The 16,119-nt window shown below is 30.5% G+C and overlaps 1 protein-coding gene across 1 annotated transcript; it reads right to left on the bottom strand.

Annotated features, from left to right (window-relative positions):
* Positions 1–3,967: 3,967 nt before the first annotated feature.
* LOC137837830 (probable GPI-anchored adhesin-like protein PGA55) lies at positions 3,968–11,856 on the bottom strand. Its single transcript, XM_068646976.1, has 7 exons — positions 11,729–11,856; positions 9,224–9,343; positions 9,069–9,112; positions 5,673–8,580; positions 5,278–5,382; positions 4,954–5,128; positions 3,968–4,488 (listed from the first exon to the last, which is right to left on the bottom strand). The coding sequence occupies exons 2-4, from the start codon at positions 9,332–9,334 to the stop codon at positions 5,949–5,951; spliced, it is 2,787 nt and encodes a 928-aa protein (XP_068503077.1). The 5' UTR covers positions 9,335–9,343; positions 11,729–11,856; the 3' UTR covers positions 3,968–4,488; positions 4,954–5,128; positions 5,278–5,382; positions 5,673–5,948.
* Between the last annotated feature and the right edge of the window lie 4,263 nt (positions 11,857–16,119).

Genomic DNA, 16,119 nt, shown 5'->3' with positions numbered 1-16,119 from the left:
TTTATATTTATTATTTTCTTCTTTTTTTATAACACAAAATTTCTATCTATGTGATGGTATATGATCATTTGTTACACTTTGGGTACCGTGATATTAAGGTTGGTAGTGATGTTTAAAATAAAAATGTAAAAAGAAAACCTACTTGTTACTTAGATTACTAAACAAAATAGAGTTGACCTGAATTTAACTAAATGATTGTCTCAATCTCAACTTCAGAAATTTCTTTACTTCTTTTTACAAATGTGTCGCATGTGACAATTGCAAGTATCTTGAATTTATATAAAAAAAACTGTCCAATAAATATAAAATATAGGTGTATTTGTTTTTTAGTTTTTTTAAATATTATTAAAAAATCACATGATAACTTTATCCAATGCAATAAGGTGAAAGTTAGATAGTGAAATGGAACGAAATTTAGGTGATGGCGTGCGTTATTTGTTTATTATTATTTTAAGGATTATTTAAGTTTGATAACGACGATTCCATGTGCGTTAAGCTTGCGCCATCTTTTTTTTTTTAATTATTTTAAACTAAGATAACGTAAATAATCAGAATTCATCATTATAACAAGCATACATAAAACAAACTATGAGTATAAATTTGAATAAAAAAATAATCTTAACTTTAGTAAAAAGAGAGAGTTTCTTATGATATGAGTTATGTTTGCATATTTTTTTAATACCTTGATAAAAATGAAACGTGTTTAAATAATATTAAGTAAATGTGTTTATATTACTATTTAATAAATATTACCAACCAAGAATAAAATTTAAAAAATAGTTCCATATGATATTTAAATATGGGATGAAGGGTTGGTGAAAAATAACTTTTGAAAACTACTAGGTAGATGATTGGGTTGGTGAAAAATAACTTTTAAAAAGTACTTTTGAGAGTTAACCATACTTTTAAGAAAAATACTTTTGTATTTTTTAAGCTGAGATTTACAAAAGTTTTAATCATAATTTAAACATGTTATACAAGTTTTTTTTTTAATGATCTGCAATTACTTTTAGAAAAGTTTTAACACAAGTTTAAATTTACTATATAAAATTTTATTTTAAACTTCAACCTTTATGTCTTTAAATGGGTTTCTCAAATGAGATTTAAAGAGATGCGAGTTTAAAACTCAAACGTTTTAAGATAAGAAATAAATCAAGTCATATATATTAGAATTATTTGTTATTAAATAGAAAAAAATCCATCTTACTATAAGCTATATTTTTTGTTTAATAGTGATCATTCGATTTAATAATTAATATAGGAGTATTTTTCAATTTCATATAGTGTTTCTTTTTTAAATGTGAGAAAGTTACTTTTTAAGGGAACATTACAAACACTTTTAGAAAAAAATAAATCTAAACACAATGAACTATTTAATATATATTTCATCACTTAATCAATAAAATGTGAATAGTAAAGATGAAACAATCAATTGTTTACGAGATAAAGTGTGCATGTAGTTTTAAAACAACGGTAAGATAATAGTGATTACTTAAATAATCAATCACTTGATTAGTGACATTGATTATGAGCTATTTCTTCCTCCACCTCCATACTCCATAAGTTCTCTTAACCCCCATAATTCAGGTAAAAGACCATTTTGTCCTTAAAAATATATTCCAAATCCTATAATCCAAAAAATGTATTTTTTTTTCTGTTTACACCTCCTCCAGATTGTAAAATTTGAAAGATATTTCTAGATCCATAAATACCTTTCAGATTCTACAATCTGAAATATATATTTAAAAAGAAATACTTTTTGGATTACAAAATCAAAAATATATTCCTAGATTTGAAAATACCTTTTGAATTCTATAATCCGCAAATACCTTATGGATTACATAATCTAGAATTAATTGAAATGTGTGTGTAACTTTCGAATTGTGCAATCCATAACTTTCTCTCGGATTTGGATAACATTCAAGATTATGTAATCTATAATAGAATGTCGCATTACGGATTGGCTTATCCAGAACGTTTTCTGATCCCCAACATTGGTATAAGGGATTTAAATACGTTAAGGGCGCTCCCCATATAGACAAATATTTGGTTGGCTGGTTATTTGTGCTTGGTTGACCTTAAATGTAATCAAATGGAGGTTGTATGAGTAACATCGCACAAGAAAACATTTAAGTAGATCTCCATGTTCTTTAGGTACATCCTCTTGGAAACTTGTAGACATTTTCATCTCTAATCGCTATCGTTTCACAATCAAATTAAAAAAAGATTCAACATAAACCATCTAACACAATGCTAGACCGTCTAATATAAAAAAGATGATAATATAGATACAAAAATATTATCTATATCTCCTTTCTAATAGTGGTTTATTGGCTTGCAAACCCATCACTTCTCACATGGAACCATCTCTCTTTGAAAGTGAAGATTCATTACTTTTGGATCTAGTGAATATAGAAGATTGATTGGGCATTTGTTATATCTTACTCACACTAGGTCTGATATTTGAGTTTGTTTCAAATCCACAAGAACCTCATATGACAACAACTTTTCGTGTATTACAATATTTGAAAGGATGTCATAATCTTGGTCTATTCTTTCCTAGTAATAATCAAATTGTTATCAAAGTTTTTTCTGATTCTGATGGGAGAACTTGCATTGATTCTAAAAGGTCTATAATTGATTATTTGGTTATTGTGTGTTTATTGAAAACTCTTTAATTTCATGGAAGTCTAAAAAGTAGTCTACAATATCCAGATCTTCTTTAGAGACAGAATACAAAAACACTTGATTCACTTGTTTCTGAACTTCATTAGTTACAATATTTGTGTCATACTAATATTTTTTTAACTTTTGTATCGTCTATTGTGACAATAAATTTGTTATATGTATAACAAAGAATCTCACATTTCATAAGAGAACAAAGCATATTAAAATCAGTTGTCATTTTGTTAGGACTAAACTCCAAAAAGATCTTATTCATTTAATTCATATTTTTTTTAATCAAATAATGAAACATTTACATCCTCGATTATTTCATAAGATATACATGCTTTAGCCGATCTCATATAAGAAATATTAATATCTATCTCTATTAATTGTAACAATTTTATCATGCAATATCTCCATCATCATCAGTTATAACTATTATATATCTTTAAGTTGTGAGTGCTCTGTCAATTATAACATTTATTTATTTATTCTATAAATAGAGTACTCAACATTTCAGAATTTTGTTTTGAAAAAGACTTAATCAATTATTTTCTTTGTTGTTTCTGAAAATGTGTTATTGTTCAGAGTGTATATCGAACACACCCCTATAATATAATTGTAACGTATTGTTAGTAAAGATTTTAAAAAAGAAACGTTAGTAAATTTTAATCAAATGAACAATATAGGGGAAATTGCCGAAAAGATAGAAAAAAAGGGTAAAAAATTACAGAAAAAAAATGAGTCAAGGTTGCACTGAAAAATAGTAGATATAGATAGATTTATATAGAAGGTCGATGTATAGCTGTAAAATATGTATTTAATTAATTGAGTGCACTAATAATTTAAATAAAAAAGATAAATGGGTATTTGAAAATTCTAGTATAATTAATAATATAAAAATATTCCTAATTGTATATAAATGATACCATTATTTGAAAAAAATAACAATACTATCTTGAATTAAAAAAACATATACAAAATTGGAAAAGCATTCCTGCTAATATTTTTATAGCAAATTATGATATTTAGCTTCAATAAACAGAATATACGAGCTAAAAGAGAGACTAAATGGTATTAAAATGTTTACAAGGAAATAAGCTAAGAGTTAAGAATTTTGTGAGGATGACACACTTTGATGAAAAACCTTAAAATTTTATTACAAAAGATGCAAAGTGAATTCAAATGACAAATAGTTTTGTGGATGTTATGAAGTAATCTACACATTAATGCAACAAAAAGTAATATTGTATGAACGCAGCATTCAGTAATAAGATGAAGGTATGAAAAACAAGAATGATGAACTGAACTACAGGGAGGAAAAATACAGAATAACTGCAAATAATCTCTCACATAATCGATACAAGTGTTTCTTGCAGTGTCTAACAAGAAGCAAATCGAAAGTGAGGAGACAAAAATGGTACTGCAGAAAGCTATGTATGTACAAAGGAATTTATGTTGAGGAACTAGGACATAAAAGACTCATGCAACACCATCAACAATTCTTAGATCCTATTTGAAGTAATATCCTATAAGATGAATGTAGCCAAATCATTTGTAAGTTGTAACTAGCTGGTCTACTACTCATGATTATTTTTGGAGAAAACTTAGGTGTCAATACCGTCGCCTAGACAAGAAAAACTCATAATCTGGATGTCTGTTTGTACATGTTAGCTTCCCCTTGTTCACCACAGCTCTTGCCATCAGAGATGCTGTTTCCTCAAGTGTCTTCAAACGTTCTCTCAGAACTAAAGAAGCGTCTAAGGCCACCATTTCTGCTGCTGCTACTGCAGAGTTCTTCAGCTTGAACCAGCATTCTCCCTGTGTTCATATCACACATCAAGTGCTAAATATTACATATCAAAAGTTTTGAAAATTCATTTATGCTTATGGAAGCAGCTTGATTCATTTTATCTTGTTATTTTTCTTTTCCTATAAGTTTCTATTAAAAAAATTATCCAAACATAACCACAATCATAGTACACAAACTAAGTATATTTTGAACAAGTCCATTCAACAACATACTTCCTACATCTTACAATAATGTTCCTAATGTAAATAACTTCTCCACCCTTGGAAAGATTGCTTCCAAATAAACTGTGGTTTACATGATTGATTATGCCAATGAAAGCTCTAATTATCTTGAAATCAGCCACACAAACAGAATAACTGTAAATGTGTCCTAAAATATTATTTGCAATGGACTCATCCGGAAAATTTTTTGCTTGAACAACCTGAAAGGTTCATTTCAATGCTTGGAAGAATAAGATGCAAGATAATTCATACCTGGACATTGTAGCTTTGAAGACCTACAGCTGGGGATACTATGCAAGAACCTGTTGTTGACAAATCTGAACCTGTTCTTCTACGAACCAAATGCCCAAGTGAATGGTAAGTCAAAAAAGATGCACGAAAGTTGCCATCTGGTATGCGGTAAATAGGATACCATGCAACTGAGAACCTGCAATTCAGGTGGTCTTAGCGCTACCATTTGAAACATCACTTAAAATTAAGTCAAGAAAAAACTCACTTCGGATTATCTGATCTTAAGGCAGATACAATCACATTTTCTTTTGCACGTGGAATATAGTTGACATGTAGATCACTTACCAAGATCTAGGGTGAAGATCTCGCAGGTTTATTGAATCCAGTTTTGTTGGGTCCCCATATGTTGAAGACTGGATTGGTATATTTCCTCTAACAAGTTCTTGTATCCTGAAAGAAGATCCAAATCAAATTAACCATGTGTTGAACCACCAAACCAGTTTCTTATAGCAGCAAAACATCTATTACTCTATGGACAAGAAAAAGATGAAAACCTCATGTTCCTAATTGCCAGAGTATAATGACATAAATTTTGTTGATGGTCTTATTTAAATTACTCAGTATAATATAATCTGTCAAGGAACAAACAAAATGGAAAGGACCAACTATTCCAGAAAATTGAAGACAGATAGATACACTGAAAACCATTATGTTCTGATGATAAAGGAGAACAATCTTACTTCTCATACAGAGGCTGTCTTTGTTGAGGTTGCTCAAATTCAAAATATTCAAAAAGAAGTTCTAAATCACCAGAGCACATTGAGTTGATAGACGGAATAGATCTATTGCTGATAGAAGCTGTCTCCTTTGGTGTTTCAATGCTTGCATCCTGATTGCGAGGCTGAGGAAAGAGAACAGAAATATTGATTGTTGACTGGCAGTAGATGAGTTTTCTGAAATATCAATCATTTCGCATGCCTCTGAAACTTCACAAGTTGAAAGATTTTCACCGCTATTTACACATTGATTTTCATGGTTCTTAAACAGCTGAACTGCTGATAAAGAAGGGACAAAATACGCCCGGAATGGAAATCACCAACACCTCCTTGTCTCTTCGGATTTTCATGATCCTGAGCACTTATCTCTAATCCATAGCTCCCATGTTTCTCATACCACTGCCACAGGCATCCCAAAGGTAGGTTAGGGATCTCATGTCTGCAGAGTGAGACAGCACCAGCATGGTTGTGTGAACAGGTTGAACAACTGATTGAATCAAGTGATTTACAAATCACAGGACTACCAAAATGAAGTAGTCTTTCAAACTCTGCAACTGGGCCACCTGTAGCCATGTGCACCGCTTCACAAGCTAGTTGTGCCCTACATGCATCATTCACAGCTTGAGATATTCTGTAAGAATCCTTTTCTAACATTTCTTGATTTTTGCTTTCATAAAACATGTGATTAGAAACTTCTTGCTTGTCCCTATGCTGTGTCAATGTAAATGCAACCTGCCCACCCAATTTATGGTTCTCACCCTCACCTAGACAGCACACATTGTTGTAACTCTGGCCATTTGATGTTCTGCTTGCATTTAGTGAAGAATCCTTACTTTCAGAAGAGACCACTTCTGGTTCAACACTACTTTCATAGTTAAAATTGTTACTAGAGGATGCATCAAAATAATCCGGTGGTAAAATATTTGATTCAGATTTTTCCAGCCCTGTATCTTTTTTCCCAACTGGTATCCATTTCCATAAGGTAGTTCCAGAGCACTGGTTTTGTGCATTGCAATCTGCAGAAGAAACTTCTTTCTCTGTTTGACCAACCTCATCACCTTCAAGATCGCAAGACGCTGGAGACAGCTCCACAGACATATTTGATTGATTGACATTCTCACTTGGCATTACTAATGAGCTATCCTGACTATCTATACTTTCCTTTTTTGTTTTTACAACAGTATGGCAGGCACTATTTTGTGGATTTGACTCCTCCAGATGAAATTCTGCACTGTGAATTTGTTCAGATGTTACCTGTTCAACTCCAACGGTCTGGACCCCGTCCCGCAAGCAGTGAACATCAGAATTCAATCCAGAATCATTGATCAATCCATGCTGATCAAATTCCTGAGATGAGATATGCAACATATCATTCTGTTGAACACCAACCTTCCCATGATCATTTGACAAAGACCTGTTAAAATGCAAATTCTTCCTAGAATAATTGCTCTGTCCCTTTTTTGACACCAAGTCCATTTTACCTTTTGATTTCTTACCAATTTTATTTTTCATTTGTTTCTTATCCTCAGTTTTTGATACACCATGTACACCAACAGAATTACATTCTTTGATAACCGAGGGATCCTTTTCCACAATGGAAGCAAGTTGTGACAAAGTAGTGTTTACTTTCTTCAAATCACTGCCACATCCATCAGAACTATTTTTCTGAACCTTTTGCCACACAGAATGACTGTTTTCCTTCCCTTTTCGACTGTGCAAAATTCCAACGCCCCCAAATTTGTTTAAACCTGAACTGTTTGACATTGTTCTCTTCTGCTTAACTCTCTTATCATTACTGATGCAATTTTGACCACTGTGCATAACCCCTTCCATATGTTCACAGTTATTGTGAATATCATTCGTCAGGTTTTGACAAAGAAAATATCCGTCTTGCGAATCTGAAATGGTTGTGCAATTTGCCTTGTTGGACTGTTTTCCTATATCATCTGCATTTATACTTCCATCACTTCTGGAACCAACTGAAACTGAATCAATCACTAAAGTGTCTTGTATATCATTAAAACTGCATGGCTGAGCATGTTGGATGTTCTTTATTTCTCTATCAATGACTGCCTCAGGGCCCCTACCTTTAAGCTGATTCTTGGATTCAAATGTGGCACATTCTCCTGCAGAACTTGGAATAATAGGTGAAGAATCTTTTGACATCGCTGCCTGATCAAGATAAGAGTTACTATTGTTAGGTGCTTCCATAACTTTGATGTTGTCATTCATCTCATTTCTGTCACAATCAGATTTTATTAATCTATCATCAGAAGTTGAAAATTCTGCCGTGCCCTCCTTATCCCCAACAATGCTGCTGCAGGTTTCAGAAGTCAAACTTGCACTGACATATTCCTCGGTAAGAACTTCGAGTTCAGTAGAGCCACTGTCACTTGACTTCTTCTTATTCCGTCTAAATTTCTTTCTTGCACGTTTTCTTGAGTTTTTCTTCAAAGACTTATCGTCTTCCTTGGATTTACTTGCATGCTTATTGGATGAATTAACTTCTGCAGAACTATCAGGGAACAAACCAGTGCTGCAGACTAATGAGCTCTGAGAACTCGAATTGTCAGGTAATTCATTCAGTTTAGAAGCTCTGTTGGCAATCTTGTTTTGACATCGACGAAGCACATTTGAACTAGTAAAGCCTTTTTTTGTACATGATTTAGCAGAATAAGCATAGGAAGGAAGAGGCATTCTAGGGCCCTTACATTGATCAATCTTCAACCTATTAATCGGTGGAGAGACAAGCAGCTGCACACCATCCATATTTACACCAGAAGCTAAGTTAATGTAATTGAGACACTGCCCTGGTAGGGCAACAATTCTCCAGGTTCCATCAGGCTCAAAGTTGAACGAAATAATGGCACACCTGGTCAATAATGGGAAGAACTTAACCATAAATCACTTCCAAGAATACATAAATAAAAAATAAAAGAGTAAGGAGCAATAAAACAATGGCAAAACTTTTGAAAATGGAATCATGTAGCCATTACTAGCCATCAACTTTATGAAGAAATTAAAAAAATTGTAATAGCTATTCCAAATAAGGGTGTTATGGTCTCTTTGTGTCTTCTATAACCCTCATTCATTGCAAAGAAAGACCAGACAACCTCATGGAATTTTTTGTCACAGATATACATCTACGCAACAATCTTTTCCAACCCCATTTCCTCCGTTGACAAGATAAAAAAATTAGGTAATACAAGAATAATGCAAAAACGTAGAATAGAGTGAGCAACTCCTTTACATGGAGACCAAATGACAATACCAAAGAAAGACGTAAATTAATCATAGAATCATATTACCATAAGAACAAAAGATAATGAAAGAAATGCTAGTCACACAAAAATATTTTACCTACTATCAGAGTTAATCCTGGAAAGAGAAGATTCTTGACAACCCTGAATAAAAGAATTCAATTTAAAGGAAAAAAAAATGGAGGTAAGGATCAACTACCTTTCCAAACTATAATTAAAAAATCTTGGAAAAACAGGACTGAAATTTATAGTCACCTCTAAAGATGAGAATTTATTTTGCTGTTGATATATTGTTGATAAGGAATCCTTTCTTGCTTCTGAAACTTTTGGACTATCATTACCTATCTCTTGAGGGGCACAATGCATCTTCCTCGCCTGCCCACATTAGAATGATTGGCCAACAAGAAAAGGAAAACAATGAGAAGAAATAAATTACAATTTTCAAAACAAAGATAAACAAGATATTACTCTAGATAATTGATGTTTAAATACTTTTAATCTTTGCATTACCAACTTGTAATGATTCTCAGTGAACTAAAAATCATCTAGAGATCAATCTAAGTTATAAACAGATAATGGTAACTTAAGAAACTTACAAGCTAAAAATAAGAACATGAGGAAAACATTAGTGAAAGAAACAGACAAAAAATGGCATGCTTCTTTACGTTCTTATTTTATAAGCCTATTTCTTTCAATAACAATTTAATTCAATGTTTCTAACAAAAATAACAAAAAAAGGATTGCTTGCAGAAAAAATTTGGCCTTGGAAAGGTAGAACAAGCCATTTAGTAGAGAATGTCCTAATAGAAACATTGGCAACAGAGTAAGAAAGAAAATTCCCGAAAAAACCTGCAGCATTAAAAGCCCTAAACCCATATAACCTGGTGTGCCTAACCTTATATGCATATTACCAAAACTAATTTCTCTTCTTAGGTAACAAACAACTGCTGGGGTCAATGTTATCAAATGATGGTGTGGCAGAACATGGGGCAAGGCCCAAATTCCACCATATGGACATGTCAATGCAGTTTATGGAGCCATAATAGTGACTCTCCCTACACAAATTGCCAATGGCTGTTGGAAAAATTCCGACACAACACCACCATTCAAAACAATGACTGGGGTAACTAATAAAAAACAGCAGCCACATTGCTGAAACACAATAAATTAGCCATATTTTTTCAATCTGAAAAGAAGATGGCCACACAGAAATGGGACTTCTATCCAAGAAAAGATGCAATGATAATATTCATATCAAAATGGTCGAAATAGGACAGGCATTATCAGAAATGCAATGGCTAAAAATCAGAAATTCGACGCGGCAAATTGAAATTGCGACATGCTGAAGGATAATTAATTAATAAAACTGTCTTGGACTAAAACCAGGGTCCAAGTGGCATGTCAAACATAACAAATAAGCCAATATAGAAAATTATTAACTTCTGTCAACAAATTTCATTGGAAAATTCCATGTCAGACAAGAAAATTCCTAACCTTGTTTTCGCAATATTCGAATGCACCTTCTTGATTCTAACATAATAACAGATGGCATCTAAACCCAACAAATTCAACTTCTAGCTGATCCAATCTATGCAAGCACATTCAATTAAAGACAATGAAGCCTTTGTTCCCCCTAGCTGCTGATAGCCTTTGGTTCATATTCTATAGGACATGCATGCAAACTCGAAACCCCTCCACTTTTCTGGGTTTTCACGAACAAACGAAGTTGAAGTCTAAAGAAAACTATTCAAAATTCAAAAATGAACAAAGAATGCAATTCCACACACACAATAGATATGTGCAGGAAAGGAGAAACCTCAACTTGGGTTTCTCCAAATTAAAACCAGGAAACGATTAAATTAACCCAAAGGGATTTGTGTTCTATCTACCAGTCATAACAAAGATTACCCTCTTCTAATTTAACCAAAACCTCACTAAAGCCTATACAAAGCCAACCTCAATAACTGAAAACTACATAAATAAGAAAACGAAGAGGAACAAAGAAAATAAAGAAAATCAAACTTGAAAGCATGGCTTATCTGAACCATCCACACAAAATCTACAAGTAAAATTTGACTGAACCACAAATCCCCAACCTAAAATATCAAAAAGAAGGACTACCGCATCCTTAGCCATAAAACTCGCCCCCAGATTTAGGCCAAAGTTTCAGAATATAGATACGCACAAGAACACCCAAATTAGTCAAAGATTTCCTAAATATAGATTCCACCCACCCCATAAGCCCGATCATCTATCCCCACATAAAAAAATCACTTTTTTTTTTCAAAGAACCAAAGAAATCAGCAAAAAGAACCACACCCCACCATCACTCCCAATTTCAAAACCCAAAATTTTCAAACAATCTAATCACACACACTCAAAGCTCAAACAGGGTCATTTCCAAAAACATAAAAAAAAAAAAAAAGAACCTAGACAAAAACATAGTAAAAAGCAAAGAAACGATAATTGGGACAAACCATGATACAAGTTCCAAAGGGCCGGAACTGAATGGCTCTCTTCCAAGCCTCAACGGCTCTCTTTTTTCTCAAGTAATCACCCGTTTTGTCTTTTGGGGTTGAAAAACTCTCTCCCTCTTTATCTCTCTCCCTCTCTCTTGTCACTTTCTGCAGAGAGAAAGCGACTCCGGTTTCTGTTGAGAACACAAAAACACACCCAGAGAACACTGAGGTAGTTCAGTGGCCATACACAAACACACACAGAGAACAGACAGACAAGGCCTTGAAGAAAATGAGAACTCACAAAAGAAAAATGATTTGGATTTGACTGCAAACTCACATCATCAGGGGACAATATCGTCACATAAATGCCCTTTAATATGCCAATCGTTTTGGCACACAAGGAAATTCTTTTTCTCTCTGTGGGGTTTTTCCTTTGTCAAATTCGAAGCTCTATAAGAATGTGACCAAATTCAATCACTGGTTGGTTGGTGTTGGTGTTGGTGTTGCTGTTTCCCTTTTCAAACACGTGCCACCAATAAACAAAATAAAAACAAAAATTAACTAGCCAAGCGTGAAGCATGCAGCACTCATGGAGAACACAATTTTTTTTGCAGAGAAGTGAAAATACACCTTCAAGAACCCATCATAGTTTCTAAAATAAAATAAAATGGAAAAAATTTGAAATAATTTATCTCAAAATTATATAAGAATTTTTTTTTATACAGACTAATATTAATTTATAAAAAAATTAACTTCTTTTTTTCTTGTTTAAAATGTGTTTATTCGGCTATAATTAATAAAAACGACATTTTAGCAAAACAGAAAAAACAACTTTTTAATTACAAAAGATTGTTGAAAAACAACTACAATTAATATAGATTTACAATCAATTTATAGATATTATAAATAAAATTCACCCAATTATTATATATTTGGACTTAATTGTAATATAAAAAAGTGTTGCATTATAAGGAAAATTAATAAGCATTTACACTACTCAATAAAATTAATTAATATAATTTACTTCTTCTGATCGCATTTAAAAAATAGTGTCTCTAAAGTTCTTTTATTAAAGCATAATATAAAAAAAATGGAAAGAAGGCATTGAAAATAAAAGACTTAAATTTGAGTCCTCGTAAAAGAAATAGTTACATAAAAATCATAGACACTTTTTCATGTTTATTTTTCAGCAATAATTGTAGTTAATTTTTAGAATTAAATATGACAATATTAGTATAAATAATTAAGGTAATAGAAGTGTTTTAACTTAAGGTATTTAAATCATTTTATGTGTATAATTTAATTAATTTATTTATTATTTTCTATAGATAACTTAATTACTTATTTTTTATATCATATCCTATAAATTTTATTTTTTAAAATAATAATAATTTTATAAAATATCCTTTAAAAACGTAATTACTACAGTTAATGAAAAATGCAAAATTAACAAACTATTTTTATAGAAAAAAAAATATCAAATAAAACTATTTATAGTACCAAAATTATATTTAAATCAAAATAAAATATCAGTTATTTTGAATATTATTTTTGGATGATAATGTTACATTAAATAAAAATTAATTATTATTTTTATTTTAATCAATAAAATTTTGTGTGTGCACATATTGATGATGTAAAAGAATTATATTATTATTATCATTATTCAATCATAATATTTCACAATTTATAGGTAGCTTCTATAGAACTTTTTACACTGATCTCATATAGAAATAATTTTTTTTAAAGTTATTAAAATTTATTTATTAACTTTTTAATTAATAGTTATAAACATCGTTTTTAGAAGAGATTTGTTTAAACAGAAATCTTCTTTTTTAGGTAAACAAAGCAAAAACTTTCTTGTTTAGGAACCTATCTATTTCATTTTCCCATTCCAAATGGGACATAGAACCAAATAAAAGGAAACAAAATGAAGATAAGTGTAAAGAAAAAAAAAGTTTTTATCATTTAATTAAAGAGAAAATTAATGTATTTTCTTTAAGTTTATTAGACATAAAGGATTTATTTAAATATTTTTACATTCTTTTAACATAAAAAAACGTTATTTCTTATTTTAAAAATTATTCTTTTCTCAATTTTCTTCATCCAAAAAAGGGAAAATGTATTTTTAGCTTATAGTTTTCTCTTTCCTTTTCTTTTATGTAGTTTACTGTATGATAGAATTTCTTTTTTAACTTTACTTTTTCTCTGGTTTTGTTCTCACTCAACCAAAGGATAACAACTACATGGTATAATGTTATATTCTCTTATCTAATTTTCTTCATTTTCTATAGAGATAGTAGTATTAAATTTAATATCTTGAAAATATAAAATGCATTTAATATTTACTATACAAAAATAGAAATACATTGTAAGAGAATTTAGAATTATTCATACTAAATAATTGTTTGATCATTTTGATGTAACATAGAAAACATTAACCCAATTGATATCTTTGCAACAAAAGAACTAATAAAATTTAGGATTCACTATTGTATTTAGTATATCTTTTATAAAGTCAACACTTAATTCCTGTTTTAGGCATTAATTTTTTTTAATAACATGTTAATAGTGTTAAATTTCTATACTTGCAAATGCCCATTTTTGAGTATGCTTAAATATGTCCAACACAATTTGTTTATGTGAATTTTTTACCAAAAACAATAAATTAGCCAACTCTATGCACCACATCACAAATAAATTATATAGTAACATTACATATGTATACAAAATAATGTGATTAAAATATAAATTATGCATGGTTAGTTTCTAATGTGTTTTGTGAGATTTTTGAAAGACATCCTAATTTTAATTTTTGGTATTCAAAGTTAAATAAATGGTGAAGGAATATTTCTTCTAAAAAATACTACAAATATATTTAAACATTTCATTCACAATTTATATAAAATTTTATCTTTCTAAATTCTATGTATTATCTTTAAGTTTTTAGACTCATTGTTTACTCTTTTTTTTCAGAATCGCATTTTATATTTGAGGAGATAACAAAAATAAATAAATAAAAATATCTTTCTAAATTCTATGTATTATCTTTAAGTTTTTAGAGTCATTGTTTACTTCTTCTTTTTTCAGAATCGCATTTTATATTTGAGGAGATAACAAAAATAAATAAAAATAGACCTATAATAATCTTTATTTAAGTAAGTTTATGACTTTCTTATAATTGGATTTATCTTTTTACCTTCTTCTCCTTGCATCGAGAGTTTTTATATTTTGTTTGATTAAATCAACTAAGGAATAAGAATTTCCTGGTAATTTGAACAAATGGATGGATGTGTTGATTTTATAGATTGAAATTTTGGAAGTTTAAGTTGAAAGTAATTAGGTGTTAGACTTTTATTTTATCAAAGCAAGTTATCTCTTGGTAAGGAAAACCAAGAGAAATTTTGGAAGTAGTTAGTTTTGGTATAATGGAAATTTGTTGAATTTGGTGAAATGAAATAGATATTTCTAAGTATATTTGGACAGTGAATTAACCCGTTAAGAAAATGGTGTAATTATGGTTATAGATCTTATTTTAGATTATAGTAGTCAAATTGGATAAATACAACTAATTTGAGTATGTTTCATGATCAAATAATAGGAATACGTGTTATAAAGTTTGTAGATTTGAGTAAGGTTTCTCTATTTTTTTTACATATATCACTCGAGTGAGCTTTAAAGATGATATTTATTGTATGCACAAAATATTATTATTTAAGTGCTCAAGTGATTGGTCAAAAGATAAATTTCTTCTATTAAACCATAACTTCATATTTGAGCAAGAGAAATTTTGAAGTAACTATTTGTAACTTTCATTGTCCAAGCTATGAATAATTTAGAAATGTTACATATATAACACTAGAACTTGTGGCTTGATGTTAGAAGACATATTGCTTAAGTGGTCCGCTTAAGCGACTAAAGTCAACGTTAATTATCTTTTCAGTGAGAGTTGGACATTCAAAATCTCATTTTTTATGTTCAAACAAGGAAAAAGTCAAGCATACCTTCTCTCTTTTGAAGTTATTATCACTAAAGTGACATAAGTTCACTTAAGCTACATAAGGTATTATTCAACCAATAGATTATGGATTATAGCTTAAGCGAAGGACCTTCCTCTATTTAGTAAAGGTAGGTCACTTAAGTGGCACATCCTTAATTTCAATTATACGTTTTTTTTAAAAAAAAAACATATGTGATATAGTGATATGTGATCCTAAGTGGATGAGTAAAGATTGGTACCCAGGATGATATTATGGTCGAGTCATGATCGTGATACTATGTACATGAATCAATTAAAAATGAGATATTTTAACTTTATTAATAGAGTAAATTACTTCAATCAAGGTATCAGTCGGTGAAAACTACAAAAGATTCATGTATTACTATTGTGTATACATTTTGTACAAAGAATTATTTATTATAATGTCATATAATTGAGGAGTATAGCAAAAGGAATTGAAATAGGTTAAATGTTAATCTCTAATGAAACATTTTGTTGGAGATCTCACATCGACTAGAGATGAGGACATTTCAATGTATATAACTGGGTGTAAACCTCAACCTCATGAGTTGGTTTTATGGGGTTGAGTTAGGCTTAAAGTCCACTTTGTAATATGATATCATAGTCATTTCGATCCTATCCTAACGAGTATTTGTTGGACTTATCAGGCCACCCGCTATTGGATCGTTATC

Source organism: Phaseolus vulgaris, chromosome 4, assembly GCF_000499845.2.
Source record: "Phaseolus vulgaris cultivar G19833 chromosome 4, P. vulgaris v2.0, whole genome shotgun sequence".
In the NCBI taxonomy this organism is placed as follows: Eukaryota; Viridiplantae; Streptophyta; class Magnoliopsida; order Fabales; family Fabaceae; genus Phaseolus; species Phaseolus vulgaris.
Note: the sequence above shows the minus strand (reverse complement) of the source record. Positions and strands in the feature narration are given on the sequence as shown.

What these genes read in the sequence shown, in the direction of transcription:
- LOC137837830 (XM_068646976.1), bottom strand. Translation starts at nt 9,334, where the DNA reads ATGCATTGTGCCCCTCAAGAGATAGGTAATGATAGTCCAAAAGTTTCA. An exon ending in ATAAATTCTCATCTTTAGAG is followed by an intron (nt 9,113 to 9,223) that starts GTGACTATAAAT and finishes TCTTTTATTCAG; the next exon opens with GGTTGTCAAGAATCTTCTCT. An exon ending in AGGATTAACTCTGATAGTAG is followed by an intron (nt 8,581 to 9,068) that starts GTAAAATATTTT and finishes ATTATTGACCAG; the next exon opens with GTGTGCCATTATTTCGTTCA.